The sequence below is a fragment of the Taudactylus pleione genome, unplaced genomic scaffold (assembly GCF_031769625.1).
Source record: "Taudactylus pleione unplaced genomic scaffold, aTauple2 ptg000095l, whole genome shotgun sequence".
In the NCBI taxonomy this organism is placed as follows: Eukaryota; Metazoa; Chordata; class Amphibia; order Anura; family Myobatrachidae; genus Taudactylus; species Taudactylus pleione.
In genome coordinates this window covers 26,386,071-26,400,708 of record NW_028284497.1, presented here as the reverse complement: position 1 = coordinate 26,400,708, position 14,638 = coordinate 26,386,071, and the positions used below count along the sequence as shown (strand labels likewise).

The 14,638-nt window shown below is 43.0% G+C and overlaps 1 protein-coding gene across 6 annotated transcripts in view; it reads left to right on the top strand.

Moving 5' to 3' along the window:
* Positions 1-14,638, top strand: part of HABP4 (hyaluronan binding protein 4) — a 50,789-nt gene that overhangs the window by 24,444 nt on the left and 11,707 nt on the right. For all 6 annotated transcript variants that reach the window (XM_088470078.1, XM_088470077.1, XM_088470073.1 and 3 more), the window contains exons 3-4: positions 758-908; positions 2,320-2,463. In XM_088470078.1, coding sequence (XP_088326204.1) covers positions 758-908; positions 2,320-2,463 — 295 coding nt within the window. The remainder of the gene's footprint in view (positions 1-757; positions 909-2,319; positions 2,464-14,638) is intronic.

Here is a 14,638-nt window from a genome sequence, read left to right as displayed (position 1 = left end):
TGGCAGCCTGGATCCGTATGGCTATTTCTGAAGCTTATCTTCATGAAGGCCTACCGGTCCCTCCTTCTCTGAAGGCTCATTCCACTAGGTCTGTGGGTCCTTCGTGGGCAGCTCGACGTGGTGCCTCGGCAGTTCAGATCTGCAAGGCTGCTACGTGGTCTTCTGTCCATACCTTCGTGAGGTATTACAGGTTTGACACCTTCGCCTCTCAGGATGCTTCCTTCGGGCGGCGGATTCTCCTTTCTGCACAGGAGCGTCCCCACCCTTAAAGGATACTGCTTTGGGACATCCCCAAGGTATCCTGTGGATACCCTATGGACCCTGAAGTAGAAAATATGAGATATGGTAAGAACTTACCCTTGTTATCTCTATTTCTACGAAGTCCATAGGGTTCCACAGGACTCCCGCCCTGTCGCACCTGTGCTGCAGATGGGCTTTGCTCTGGTCACCGGTTTTCCGTCTCCCTCTGGTGAGAATGTGATTCTTGTATGTGTCCAGATCTTTGTTCTCTCTCTTCCTTCTCCTCCTCCGGCCTATGGCTTGGTAACTAACTGAGGTGCCTTGGCCCGGGGGCGGGGTATAGGAGGGGGACCTAGTGCATCCTGGGAGGCTGAAAGCTTAACTCTTTGGTGCCCTGCGACTGACGTCACACCTATACCCAAGGTATCCTGTGGAACCCTATGGACTTCGTAGAAATAGAGATAACAAGGGTAAGTTCTTACCATATCTCATATTTTTTATCCCCATTCCTTTTTAGGTCAAAAGTCTGCTCCAAAGCAGTCCTTATACAAAGTAATTCAAAATGAGAACAATGGTGCACAAGTGAAAGCTGAAAGAGCTGAGCGCAGAACAGCTTTCAGAGAGTTCCGTCCAAATGTCGAAAGACCCTTGGAGTACAGCGTTGATAAGTATATAATCTGTTCAATATATGTGCTGTTCTGCGTAGTTTCTTTGTGGTAATCTTGTATAATATAAATGTATAGACTATTTTATATCCTAGTGGAGAATTGAATTAGGCCCTATATTTTGTCGGGTGCAAAATAATTTCGGGTGAACACATAAAATCAATCAGTGACCTTTTCATGGATTTCTTTTTTTTTTTTTTTTTCTTTAAACCGCGATAACTGAGACTATTATCTAGACTTCTTTTTTTTTTTTTGCCTTCCTCAGCGAGGTGAAATAAAATAATCCCAGATGACTGTCTGCTTCAGTGCTTCAGGGCAAATTGAATAGCCCCCGGGGGATCAATACTTTAATTCCTCCCCATAATATGGTTATATAAGACCACTTTACTTCAATCCATGAAATCATTGCCATTGAGGTTTTGACGGCTGCTTTCTTATTTTAGGTTTTCAATATTTTAAATATACTTTCTACCTGCCATGTATTGTGCAGAAGTACATATTGAACAGCATCAGTGATCTATTGATCACTACACATGAATCGGCAGTTTGTATTCCAGTTATTCTCTTGTAGAACTGGATAACAGGATTATGTATGAACAATTTCACTTCTCGCTTGTACAGTGATTCTTCCCACTATCACACACCCAATTTAATTCTGACATGTTTGAATATATGTAACTATAAACACAACTGCTGTATAATTTAGCGTAACCAAGCAAAATCTATTAGTGGCAGGCTACATAAGTACAGTTGATCAAGGTTTCCCCTTAATATAAGAATTACTGGACACAATTTTGTCAAGATAGCCTTTAGCTTTGTATAGTGCTGCTGCTAGATTAGAAACATTACAAGTTTTCAAAACTTTGAAGATCTCATCTGAACACAAGATCAGCTACAATTTTTATACCTTTTGTATTCTTGGCCTGCATAGTGTGGTAATAGTATACTTTTGAACGATAACTACTTTAAATTTTTTACTTGTATTTTATAGGTTACAGCCATACACAAAATAAAGAACCTTTTTGGAATTATGGCCCCTAATTTTTGCTAATAGAAACCACACACATTGGCTGTAACTTTTGATCTTTGTGTATTAATGTATTCCAGGCTGCTTTGTTTAAAATTTGTAGTTGTTCAACACCACAAGAGAACTTTCTGTAGCACTAGACCCATCAATCTATTGCTGCATCAACCTATGTAAAATGGGGTCACATTGAAATTGTTCTAGTTTAAGCTGCCTACTGCACAGCATCATTACTCTTCAAGAATAACCTAATCAAAAAGACTCTTTAAAATGTTAACAACTACTTTTTTCACTAAGCTTTCTTATCTCTGCAAAAACAAACTTGTCAACCTACATTTGGAGAGGAAAAATATCAACTAAGAATTTGTAACCCTTTTACTGTGTTATAAGTTTTGAGAAGGAAAAACTGGTCAGAAATTGGGTGGCAAACCAAAGAGGAGGAATACGAGGAAGAGGTGGCTTTCCACGAAACACTGATTATGAAAACCAGAGAGGGAAGCGAGAGTTTGACAGGCACAGTGGTAACGATCGTACGTAAGTATGCTGTGGAATAATTTCAGATGGGATGTTCATTAACTCAGTGGTTCATAAACTGGGTGCCATGCACCCTGGAGCTGCCTCAGGGTACTTGCAGGGATGCCACAGGTTGGTTCAGGATCAAATTATTTATGGTCAATGTTATACAAAACCAGCGTTGGCAACTACCAATCATAAACTTTGTGGACAAAAAAGTGCATCCCTGTCCGCCACCACATAACTGACCCTATGGATGACTGGTAAATACAATTGACATGATTTCATAAATTTTACCGAATTGATCAATACAAAACATCTAGCATAGGGGTGCTGTGAAAAAAATGCTGATACTCTAGGGTGCTGTGACTTTTAGGAACCACTGTGTTAACTGCTTAATTTAATAGCCTGCTGTTAAGTAGTATTATGCAGTGTTGTCATTCGTGAGTATTCCCTTCAGTCTCTATTAAACTTCTTGTGGATGTTATCTAGTTGGTCTGCAGTGGAAAACCAGACTTCATCTGAATTATTGCACCTATTATGAAGTGCACTACATAACCTATTATGAAGTGCACTACAGTATGTAGACTGGGAAACCTCACTTCCTTGTTGAAAATGTCATTCCAAAACAATGGGGATTAATGCAAGTCCTCCTTTTGCTACTATACCATCATCCACTATCCTGGGAAGACTTTCCACCAATCTTTGGAACATGGCTGCAGGGATTGGTGTCCATTCATTAACTAGTGTTCATAAGATTAAGCACTGGCTTTGAAAATTAAGGTGTCCACACCCATAGCGATATTTTACACGATCTGGCCAATTCCGACGCATTGGAACGACAGGTCGTGTAAAATATGGCCAAAATGTGAGAATCTTGAGTCCCCACTCACAATCGCGATGCGCGTCCCCAGTGGTCCTACATCGCATCTGCCGTGCAGTAGGGCAGATCTGACAATCTAGGACACGATGCACTGTGAAAGTCTGGAAGCAGGAGAGATTGTTTGAAGATTGGACACCAAATCGTGTGCAGAGCTGCCGGGGAGAGTTTCAAGGGAAATCGTACACATCGGCTGATCATGGGCAGATCGGTATGTGTGTGGGCACCTTTAGGTGTGTCTGCATTGTTTGTCCTAAAGTTGTTTGGGTGTTTATGATCAGGGCTCTGTGCAGGCCAGTCATGTCCTTCCAGATCAAACGTGGCAAATTATTATAACATCATGCACTAAGCATGGTACATCAAAATAATAAAGGACCTTCACTGGAACAAAGGGGCCCAGGCCAAATGGTGAAGTGGTTATTCATACCTCCAGCCAATACATTGTCACTAGAGACAAGTGTGCTTTATGCAAGTCTAGTGACATTTTGAAATGTGTATGGAGATCTCAGGCTTGTATGTAGCTGATCATCCATGGAGACCCAGTCGATAAAGCACTTTACTAACAGTTGTGCTGATGTTACCAGAGGCAGATCTGAACCCTTTGATGGGTATTGCAGCGTAGGACAAACTGTGTTCACCTGCTTAAAAATGTTGTGTTCTGAGAGGTTTTGCAAGTAGCCATTTCACATCTGAGCTGTTCCTAGATATTAAGTCTGCAATAACTGCACTTTAAGTTCACCAACCGCTGGTGCTCATTGCTACAAGGAGACTGGCCTTTGGAGTACAGACTGCTGCTGTCGCCTCTGAGCTGCCTGCTGCTGATTTATTGCTGGAGCACAGACCGCTGCTATTACTCTTCACCGCAACACTTGTGCACAAAGGAGAGTATAGATCAGTGGTTCTCAAACTCTGTCCTCAGAACCCCACACAGGTCGTTTTCCAGGTCATCCAGCAAGTGCACAAGTGTATTCATTACTCACTGACACTTTAAAAGATCACAGGAGACCTGGAAAACATGTACTGTTTGGGGTTCTGGGGACTGAGTTTGAAAACCTGTTGGATAGAGTATATACAAGCAAGCTTCAGGTAAGAAACTCCATATCTGCTTAAACGCTTGTTACAAGTTTTTTTCATCAGGCGGCACACAACTTGGTCATTTATATTTGAGTGGGACTTGAATATTTACCTGGAGATTTATTCCTAATTTTCTCGAACTCCTATATAAACTATGGATATTTTTTATCTGGCAATAAGTGTTTGGTAACTATAATCTACATGTACATGCTATTGGATATTTACATTTATTTTACCCACTGCATCAGTATTAAATGTTTCGTTTTTTTTTTTTAGAAACTATCATTGTCCGTATCTACAAATGTTTGGTGGCCTGAATACATTTTCTATATATTATAAGAAGCCACACTTTCATTTCTATGAACAGATTTATCAATTTTATTTGCTCATAAGTATTCACTCGTGGAGTCTTTTTCAAATGTTTACAGGATATTTTTTGTTGGGAATTGGATGCTTTTAATTTCTAACTCAACTTTGCTGCATGAAGCCAAACTAAACAGAAAATACACTGTAAAGCCAAGTCATTGGATAGCAGTATCTAAAGGTAATGGCAAGTGGTGTCACTGTACTGCGACATCTTGGAAGTGCTCAGACCTGCATCAGTTGAATCGGACATCTCGAGTCAGTTTGAACACTGACTAGGCTGCTCATGCCAAGGTGATGTGAATTATCGGAGTTCGAATATGGCGTGATAGTGGGTGCCGTTTCCATAGTTGTGTGGAAATTCAACATTCTTCGATCTACGGTGTCCATGTACAATGGGAATACCTCATGGAAGGCATTACCACCACCGTGGACGGAGCAGTGGCCGACCATGGGTGCTTGATGGTTGAGATCAGCAGCGTCTGGCCAGAATAGTACGTGGTAACAGACAAGCGACACCTACTCAGATCGTATCCACATTCAATGCAGAGGGTACCAGATGCATATCCAGCAGGTCAGTGCAGTGTTCTTTAGCTTCCATGGGATATTAGAGTAGAAGACCCACCATAGTGCCCCTGTTTAACACTAAGACACCAGGCACTGCACCTCACCTGGGCTCGTGATTTCCCGAATTGGACTTTGGAGGACTGGCAACATGGGGTGTGGTCTGAGTCAAGGTTCCAGTTTCGGGCTGATGGTAGGGGCTGGGTGTGGTGAAGACCCCATGGACCCCAGTTATCAAGGCACTGTGCAGGAAGGTGGTGATTACATAATGGTGTGGGGTGGGTCCACTGGTCTGCCTGAACACGTCACTGACCAGTAAATGCTACCTTGCATAGCCTGATGACCATTTACAGCCCTTCATGTACCCCCCACAATGATGGCATAATGGACTGTAAAATTTAGTCCCAAGTTGTCCGGAATTTGTTTGAGAAGCATTCTGTAGTGTTCCGATGAACTGAGTGGCCTCCACATTTGCCCAACATGAACCCAATCAAGCATTAATTGGGCGTGGCACACCCAAGATCCTACACATACAAATATCAGGGTGCTATGGGAAGCTATCCAGACATCATGGGTCAGCATCTCTCCAGAGGTCTTACACTCACTAGTGGAATTGTGCCAAGTTGAGTTGCTGTACTTTGTGGGGCTAGAGGGGGGTTCTACATGAAACTAGGAATCTATCCCATGACTTTTGGCACTTCAGTGTATATGTATATTATCAGACTCTGTTGCAAAACTTCTTAATGGGTTAAATCCCCATCTCTTGAGATGGACAGGAAAAAGTTCATGCCCCTTGGAATCCTCACTACTTTTTTTTTTTCTTCCAGTCTTTGCAGCAGATAGCCAGGAAGCCATGGTGTATTAGGTGGATGGTTCCCTGTGTCTTTTCCATTGAGGTAGCTCACTGAGTGGGTGTTCTAGGTTGCACCATTCTTTACTCTGTATAGTAAACATGGTGCATTGTTGAGGAAACAGGCATGTACACACGAGAAGAATGCTTACAGATAACGTGGCATGCAGATAGCAGTCGTTATCACATTAAAAAGCCAACTGAGTGGCAATAGATTTGTATTGAGCTTTGTATCGAAGTTCTCATAAATTTACCTGCAGTTAGATTGAAAGCCTGCCCTCAACAAATTCAAGGACACCAGGTAAACCCTATTCATTTTAAGGATTAGGGTACATTTTTTATTTTTTTTCCAACACAAGTCTTTTAGTTCCAATGACTTCAATTTCTTTGGGTGCACATTTTCACCGAAAAGGACAAAGCATATTTTTCATTTGAAAGGATTCTGAACATACAGCTATAGGACCCATGAGATATAATTTTGCCTAGGATCTTCTGTGAAGGTATGCTCAGACTCTTGAGGGTGTTTTTCATCAACAATTAGCCTCCTACATTATGCAGCATGGCATCTAAAGAGATTGTAGCAAGGGATACTTAAAATTTGGGATCACGATCCTAGTAGTTTAGATCATTATTACAAAGGACCCTCGACCCTGATGTGTCCAGAATTACAGGAATGAAGAGTTGTGATCTCAGAATGATGAACAGTATTAACCACAAGTGCAAGTTTAAACGTCTGTTTAAGCAGCAACATAGCTGTGGATGCACAGGGAGAAATTATATGTAAGTTTTTTTTTTTTTTTTTTTTTCTCCAAGCACGTGCCATGAGGCAGGCAATCAATCACACTGCACCTCTGATATCAGGAAAATTCAGTTTTGTTTTTTTGTTTTTTGTTTTGTTTTTCTGATCATTGAACAGGGGTGGCTTTCCTGAACCAGCCGGGAGGCGTAAAGAGCACAGGGATGATGCAAGTAATGTCAATTCTATGTGCAGAGAGCATTTTAATATGACAGCCCTGCATATGGCAAGCGACCGTTTGATCAAGAGATTCTTCCAGGCCTGAAATTGTTTGTGGCACCATGGAACCTCAGCCTGTTGGAGTGAACCTTGTAAGATTGATACTTTTACTGTCAATGTCTGCATCTTAGATTTCCTTTAAATAAGGTCTGCAAAAAGTCCAAGTGCCAGCTTTAAGTGTGTGAAAAAAATATAAAGTGTGTGTGTGTGTATATTTATAATTTATATAATAAAAAAAAAAATGGGGGGTAATTAAAATCCCTGAATAGGAGACTTTTCCAGACAGCGAAGAAGTTTTGTCATTGCTTGAAAACCTTTTATAGCACCATTTGGTTAATTTCTGCTAGAGATGCTGACTAAAAACCCTTTTGAGCACTTACAAGTGCTTCTTCTGAAGTCACTTACACTTCAGTTTTTTTTTTTTCTAGTTGCTAGAACATCGGCAAAAAGAATAGAATAAATAGAGCTCTTTAAGCCATAAGGCCTGGATTTCAACATCTAAGCAAATAGAGGGGTGTAGAGGACAAGTCCTCAATTCCTTCCTAAAGGCATTTTCAAAATTCCCTCTAAGGAGTTTTCCAGCTTTTGTATCCCAGCCAACAAGAAGAGGCTACACACTAGATTTAGTAAGAATGAATTAAATCTATCTTGCCAAAATGAAACCAGTTTGAAAAACAAACTTCATTTTTCCAGATGGTCCACCAGGAGGTCGGGGTCCTACAAGAGGTACCCTTAGGAGATGGGAAAGACCTGGAAGTCTCTGAAATATGGAGTTCAGATTCAACTTGGACTGTTGCAACTTTAAGCTCAAAGAGCAAACATCGAGAGGAATTTGGTCCTCTTTACATGACACTTTGATTTCGCCAATTCTAGAGATACACAAAGAAAATACTATGTTTCGGAACAATAAATGTTTTTCAGTCCTAAGTAAGGGCTGCAATGGAGCCTGAAAAAAAACTTCATGGCCGTCCATTATGTACCTCCCTCATATGCGTTTATATAGTTTTATTAACCAGCTTTGAAAGTCAAGAGAATAAAAGTAGGGAGGTGGCCAGTGATATACTTGCCATGGGCATGAACTTTTTTCCGGTCTATCAAGTGGAAGAGTATCCAACCCATTAGTAAGGGTTGCCATGGAGTTCTTAAAAGAAATGATCAACATGAACATAAATTGCTGCTTCATTGTCCACAGGTGCATCCATGCAACTTTGTCAGCAGAAGGGGAAATAGTATTTAATTGCTAGTGCAGCAAAAAAAATTCCTTTGAACTCTGCCTCCTTGGGATTGGAAGGCATGTCCTTTTTTGGAATAAGTCTGGATGGTTAAAAGAAAACGCCACTTTTGCAGTGTCTTGGAGGACTATTTTATTCAGTTATTATCCTGATTGTAACATAGCAAATCAAGAAATCTGCTTGGAAATTGCTTAATAGCCATAATTGCTTTGTTCTAGTAGTAAAGTATGCGCTTTCCTGTTTTCGATTTGAATTATTCTGGATTTGAGGAAACTCTAAATGCACAACACACCTGCTGTTTAATATTTGGAAAAACTTGTTCCTCCTTGGGTTATTGGCACTAAGTTACACTTTTTTTTTTTTTTTTCCTTTCTTGTGAAGTGTATTTCCCAGGGTGGGAGGGGATGCACAGTTCCAATCATTTCAAATGTTAACACTGGCCTTCCTACAAGATTGCCTTTATAAAGGATTGTCAGGAAGAACCCTCAAGGTCTAAATGTCACCCCTGAGAGGCAGGGGCGTATCTACCTATTGGCTAGGATGGCCCTCGTCTGGGGTGCCGGTCGAGGGGGGTGGTGCTGCCTGGCAATGCCACATGTGGCCAGGGGGTAGATATGCCCCTACTGTGGCTCACCAAGGAACGGGCACCTGCTGAATGCAATCCCCGGGCAGGGTGTGGACTGTCACAGCTTTTCTAGTTTGGGGGGCTCCGCTACCAACACACAGCCTGGCACCCTTCCCCCTAACAGGAACTACCTTCCAGCTGACTGTCATGATTGTGGGGAAGCCCGTGAAGATGTGGCCACACGCAACGCCAGGCCCTCTGGTATGGGCAGCTGGTCCTGGCACGGGGAAACTGCAGGATGGGCGTTAGTTTCCCCTTACAGGTGGTACACCAGCCCAGAGTGCAGCTAGGTCACCTGGTGCTGTGGGTACAAGGGGGTGGGGGTGCCAGTCCCTTACATTGCCAGGGGTGTTTGAACCCTAGTTACACCCCTGCGAGAGTGTTGCTGCATAATGATAGCTGCTGTTAAATGTGATCAAATTCTTCACGTTAGCAAGAAAATTTGATCTTTGACTTGCCTTTTATGCCTTGGGTCTTGAATTGGATGTTCTCACAGAACATCTAATCTGAGCCTTTGGAAGATTTAGGAATATAATAGTTCTTGTAATTGCTATTACATCCGAAAGAAGGGTCTCTGAATTAGACATTATGGGTAGGTGAGCCATTTCTTCTACTTGAAGACAAGGTAGTAAGAACTAACCCCACGTTTCTACATAATGTAGTCTTTATTCCACATGAACCACATTATTCTCTCATTACTATTTCCTCCTTAGCTGAAGAATCAAAAAAATTGTTCCTTAAATTTAGCTTTTAAAAAACCCATGGAAAACCCATCATGCATTTATGTTAATAAACAGAAAAGTATCTTTCTTCTTTGGGGTCCACAGGGATACCATGGGGATATTATGGTTGGAAGACCAGGCACCAAACAGTTAAAGCTTTGGCTCCCAGAATGCCCTGGGTTCTCCTCTAATAAAATATACACATACATACACACCCTGCCACTAGCCATAGGACTTCAGTTTTCGTTTTGTGTGGCAGGATTCAGATGCACTGTTGTAACAGGGGCCTGCTCAGGCAGTCCTAAGCTTTTTATTTTACGTTTTTTTTTTGAGTTGGCAGTACTAAGCGTCCTGTATTAAGACTCATGTACTGCGACTCAATCTACCTCCGCTGGGCCGCAACATCAATGATTGTGCTGTTTATTTCGGTGGGTCGTTGCTTAGCTTGGCTAGCTGTGACCGGGACTGCACCGGATGCTTGGAGATGTCTGGTAAGGCGATTCCTTGCTTACAGGGAATCACGCGCGGTAGTCCTTACTTCTGGTGTCAGATGCACCAGAACCCACTGCTGAAAGGACCAGGGATTGTCTGCATCCCTACTATACTAGCCAGGGCCCTGATGCCGGGGATTGGCAGCAGATGCAATCTGCTGCCACGAGGCCAGCGTACCCGGCTGGTTAATGCAACTTAGGGGAGGTAGGTGTTCCCCTGGCAGCTCCTCCCCCGACCAATATGCAGTCCCTACAAAGGGTTTCACGTGTCTGGGTTGCTCCACCTAACCTCCACATGTAGAAGACACTCTCATGGTCCACACAGTGCACCCGGTAGCTGTTGGTCTCAGGAGGGTCTGGGTCAGTCTCCCTGTGTACCTCTTCCTTGGGTAAGGTATACAGTGCTCTGGCCTACCATTCCTTTGCATTGCTGTAGTTGATTTAGAGCCAATTGTAATTCTATTACATGTGCATTGTATATGACTGTTTGCTAGCTGTTGACTGATGCTGTTTTTTTTTTTTTTTAATTTATTTTTTCTATCTGTCAATTATAACTATCACTGTTATTTCTTTGAGTTACTTCATTCATTGAGATTTTGTGAAGGCTGTCTCATAACTCTGCGATTTTGCCTTTACTTTGAATATGTCAAGATAAAGGGAAACTGGAGGGGGGAGCCACCTGTGCTGGTTTCATGTAAGGCTTGTGTGTCCTCACAGGAGAGTTTGTGTGTTGACTGTTATAAAGTGCCACCTTACCAGTCCGGTTTACCTGTTGGACAAGAGCCTGCTTTGTCCCAGGTTATGATGCAGGTGGTGGATCGTTTGGCTACTCCAACGATGCCTCCTTGGATGGGGTGTCAACACATGTTTTCACCTCGTATGCATTCCGCAATAAGGGATGTTGATGGCCATTCTAGTCAGAATATGGCACCATCTAATGTTAATAACAGACCATTAGTGACTAAAGTGCCTAAACGCAAGTTGTCTTTTTATCTCAGCCTGCCCAACATATGGATTCAGATGCATCATCAGAGGAATCTGATGCACAGGATGCCTCTCCATGATCTACTTCTGCGGAGGAGGATCATCCATCTACTGTGGATGTCACTACTTTGAGGGCGGTTACATCAGTCCTATATACAGGATTATGAACCAGCTCGTAGTAAGAAGATTCCAGTATTTTAATCACCACTGAAAGGTGGCCAAAACTGAGTGCCCTGTGTCTGAACAGCTCACTGAGCTTATTGAGGAGGCATGGGGTAAACCTGATGAGCGGTTTTATGTAGATAAGAGGATACAATGATTCTATCAGTTCCCATCTTCTGTATGTGTTCAGTGGGAGGTACCTGCTACTGTGGATGCTCATGTAACTCATTTAATCAGAAAGGCTACATTGCCTATTCAATCAGCATCTTCTCTGAGTAATTCCACAGATAAAAAGATTGAAGTTTTTCTTAAGGCAATATTCTCATCTGGAGCAGGTAACCCGTCCATCTATTGCTGGAGCCTCGGTAGCTAAGGCTGTTGAAGAATGGGTTGAGGCATTGGAAAATTTTCTACCAAATTCTACAAGAGAACAGATGATTGATCTCTCCCACATACGGAAAGCTGCTTCTTATCTGGGAGGAGCTGCAGTGGATGCTGGAATTTTAGCTTCTAAGGGACCAGCAGCATCCATAGTAGCTCGCAGGGCCCTTTAGTTAAGATCTTTAAAAGCTGATACAGGATCAAAGAGGGTGCTAGAAGTCTTAATTTCTATGGAAAGGTACTTTATTGGAGCAGAGTTTGATAACAATTTGTACTTTGGCAGCTTCAAAGTTGGCAGGTCTGCCATCTACTGTAAGTAAAATAGTAGAGTTAGGCAGGCTTCTTTTCAGTTTTTTTTGTCCTCAGGGAAGAAGTAAAGTACAGACTTCTTCGAGGCTGACTAGTTTTCGTAAGTGAAAGCGACAAACTAAGGCAAGACGTTCAGCTTCTAAGCCGGGCAACAAGCCCTCGGCCTGATGAAGCGGGCCTCATCCTGCGGATTATTGGCATCAAACTACAGATGCCTGGGTCCAAGAAGTGGTCTCTCAGGGCTATGCCCTCACTTTCAAGAGACATCCCCGCCAGAAGTTTTTTGCCGCACAGGCTCCATCAGAGGTGGACAAGGCCTTGGCTTTTCAAGAAGCCATTCACACCCTGCTACAGGCAGGAGTAATGGTTCCAGTTCCTGTGTCCCAACAAGGAAGGGGTTATTACTCAAATCTATTTCTGGTTCAGAAGACTAATGGGACATATCACCCTACACTGATAAACCTATTGAGGGTGTTTAGATTCAATGTTCCCAAATTCCGCATGGAAACTCTCCGGTAAATTATTTTGGCTATGGAGCCGGGAGATTACATGGTTTCCCTGGATATTCAGGATGCATATCTACTTATTCCAATTATCCCATCCCACCAACCATTTTTACTATTTGCTGTCCTTCAGCAACCTTACCAATTTCAGGCTCTACCCTTGTGGCCTTTCTACGGCTACCCGGGTTTTTACAAAAATGTGTCATGACTGCTTATCTCTGACGTCAGGGAGTCAGAATTCTGCCATATCTGGACGACTTTCTGATATTTGCACGGGCTCCAGTGTCTTTGCAACACCACTTTCAACTGACCATAGCCTGCCTACGAAGGCACACCTGGATCATAAATTGGAAAAAAATCATCACTTCCTCCAACACAGCAGATGGTACATGTGGGAGGATTTCTAGATTCTCAGGCACACAGGGTGTTTCTGCCAGAGGACAAGATTGAGGCCTTTATCAAAGCGGATACACATGCTGCTATGCAAGCCAAGAGTATCCATTCTATCAGCAATGCAGGTGCTGGGATCAATGGTATCGAACTTTGACATGGTGGGGTATGCTCAGTTCCATTTCAGGCCTCTGCAAAGGTTGATTCTCTCCAGGTGGAATGGACAGTATAATTTTAATACAGATCTTTCTCACTCTAGAGGCTCGTCACTCCCTCCTGTGGTGGCTAAACAAGGAGCATCTTAACAAAGGGCGCCAATTCTGGATTCCAAATTGGGTGCCAGTCTTCGTGTATGGGCAGCAGTGACCGGTCATCACACCTTCCAGGGAAGATGGACAAATCCACAATGTTTATTGGCAGACAACTATCTTGAACTGCGAGCAGTATACTCCAGGGCAGGCCTGTCCAGATCCAGTCCGACAATGCGACTACAGTGGGCCTACTTCAATCATCAGGGAGGCACAAGGAGTTATGCGGCCATGACTGAAGTGACAGGTTCTCATTTGGGCATAACATCCCCTTCCGGCCATCTCTTCAATATTCATTCCGGGAGTACTCTATTTGGAAACCGACTTCCTAAGTTCCCAGGACATACATGCCGGAGAATGGTCTCTATCAGGAGTGTTTCAGCTCCTAGTACACAAATGGGGTCTACCAGAGATCTCATGCCACAACCACAAGGTCCCCAGGTATGGGGCCAGGTCCAGAGACCATCAGCAGCCTTCGTGGCCGCACTGTCAGTAAGATGGGACTTCAAGTTGGCTTATCTTTCCTCCAATTTCCCTGCTCCCAAGGATGCTCAGGAAATTCAAACAGGAAGGCGGAACAGTAATACTGGTGGCTCCGGCTTGGCCCAGAAATCATTGGTTCACCGACATACAGAAGATGTTGGTAGACAGTCCGTATCCTCTACTCTATGGCCGGATCTGCTAATGCAGAGTCCCTGCCGACATTCGCACTTGCCCCGTCTGGCTGTGGCTGTGTGGCTCTTGAATCTTCCTTCCTAAAAGTGAAGGGCTTTTTCCAGTTCTGTAATTCAAACGATGCTTAGAGCACAGAATCCTGCTTCTGCTCGCATCTATTGGAGTTTGGCATTTTGGTCAATGATGTTATCATAAGGAAAATGATCCTAAGGTGTTTAGGATTTCCAGGATACTGGCTTTTCTGCAGGTAGGGTTAGACAAGGGTCTCTGCCTGGCCGCTTTGAGATGGCAGATTTCGGCACTGTCTGGTTCCAGAAGAAAATTGCTTCATTACCAGATGTTAGAAAATTTTTTTTTGCCAAGGAGTCCTTCAAGTTCAGCCTACTTTTGTTCCACCGGTAGCACTGTGGGATTTGTCTTTTGGTTAAAGGGTTACAAGCTTCCCCATTTGAACCTTTTAGACTCTGTAGATTTGAAGTGGTTGACAGCAAAAGCACTTTCTTCTTGCTATCTCTTCTGCTCGCAGAGTCTCAGTTTTGGCACTCTCGTCGCTCCCCACTTTTTTGATTTTTCACCAGGATAAAGCTGTTTGTTGTACAAGGGAGCGGACAAACTGTTAAATCAGATTATTTTTGTATTATATGGTTTTCACAAACTAGGAAGGCCAG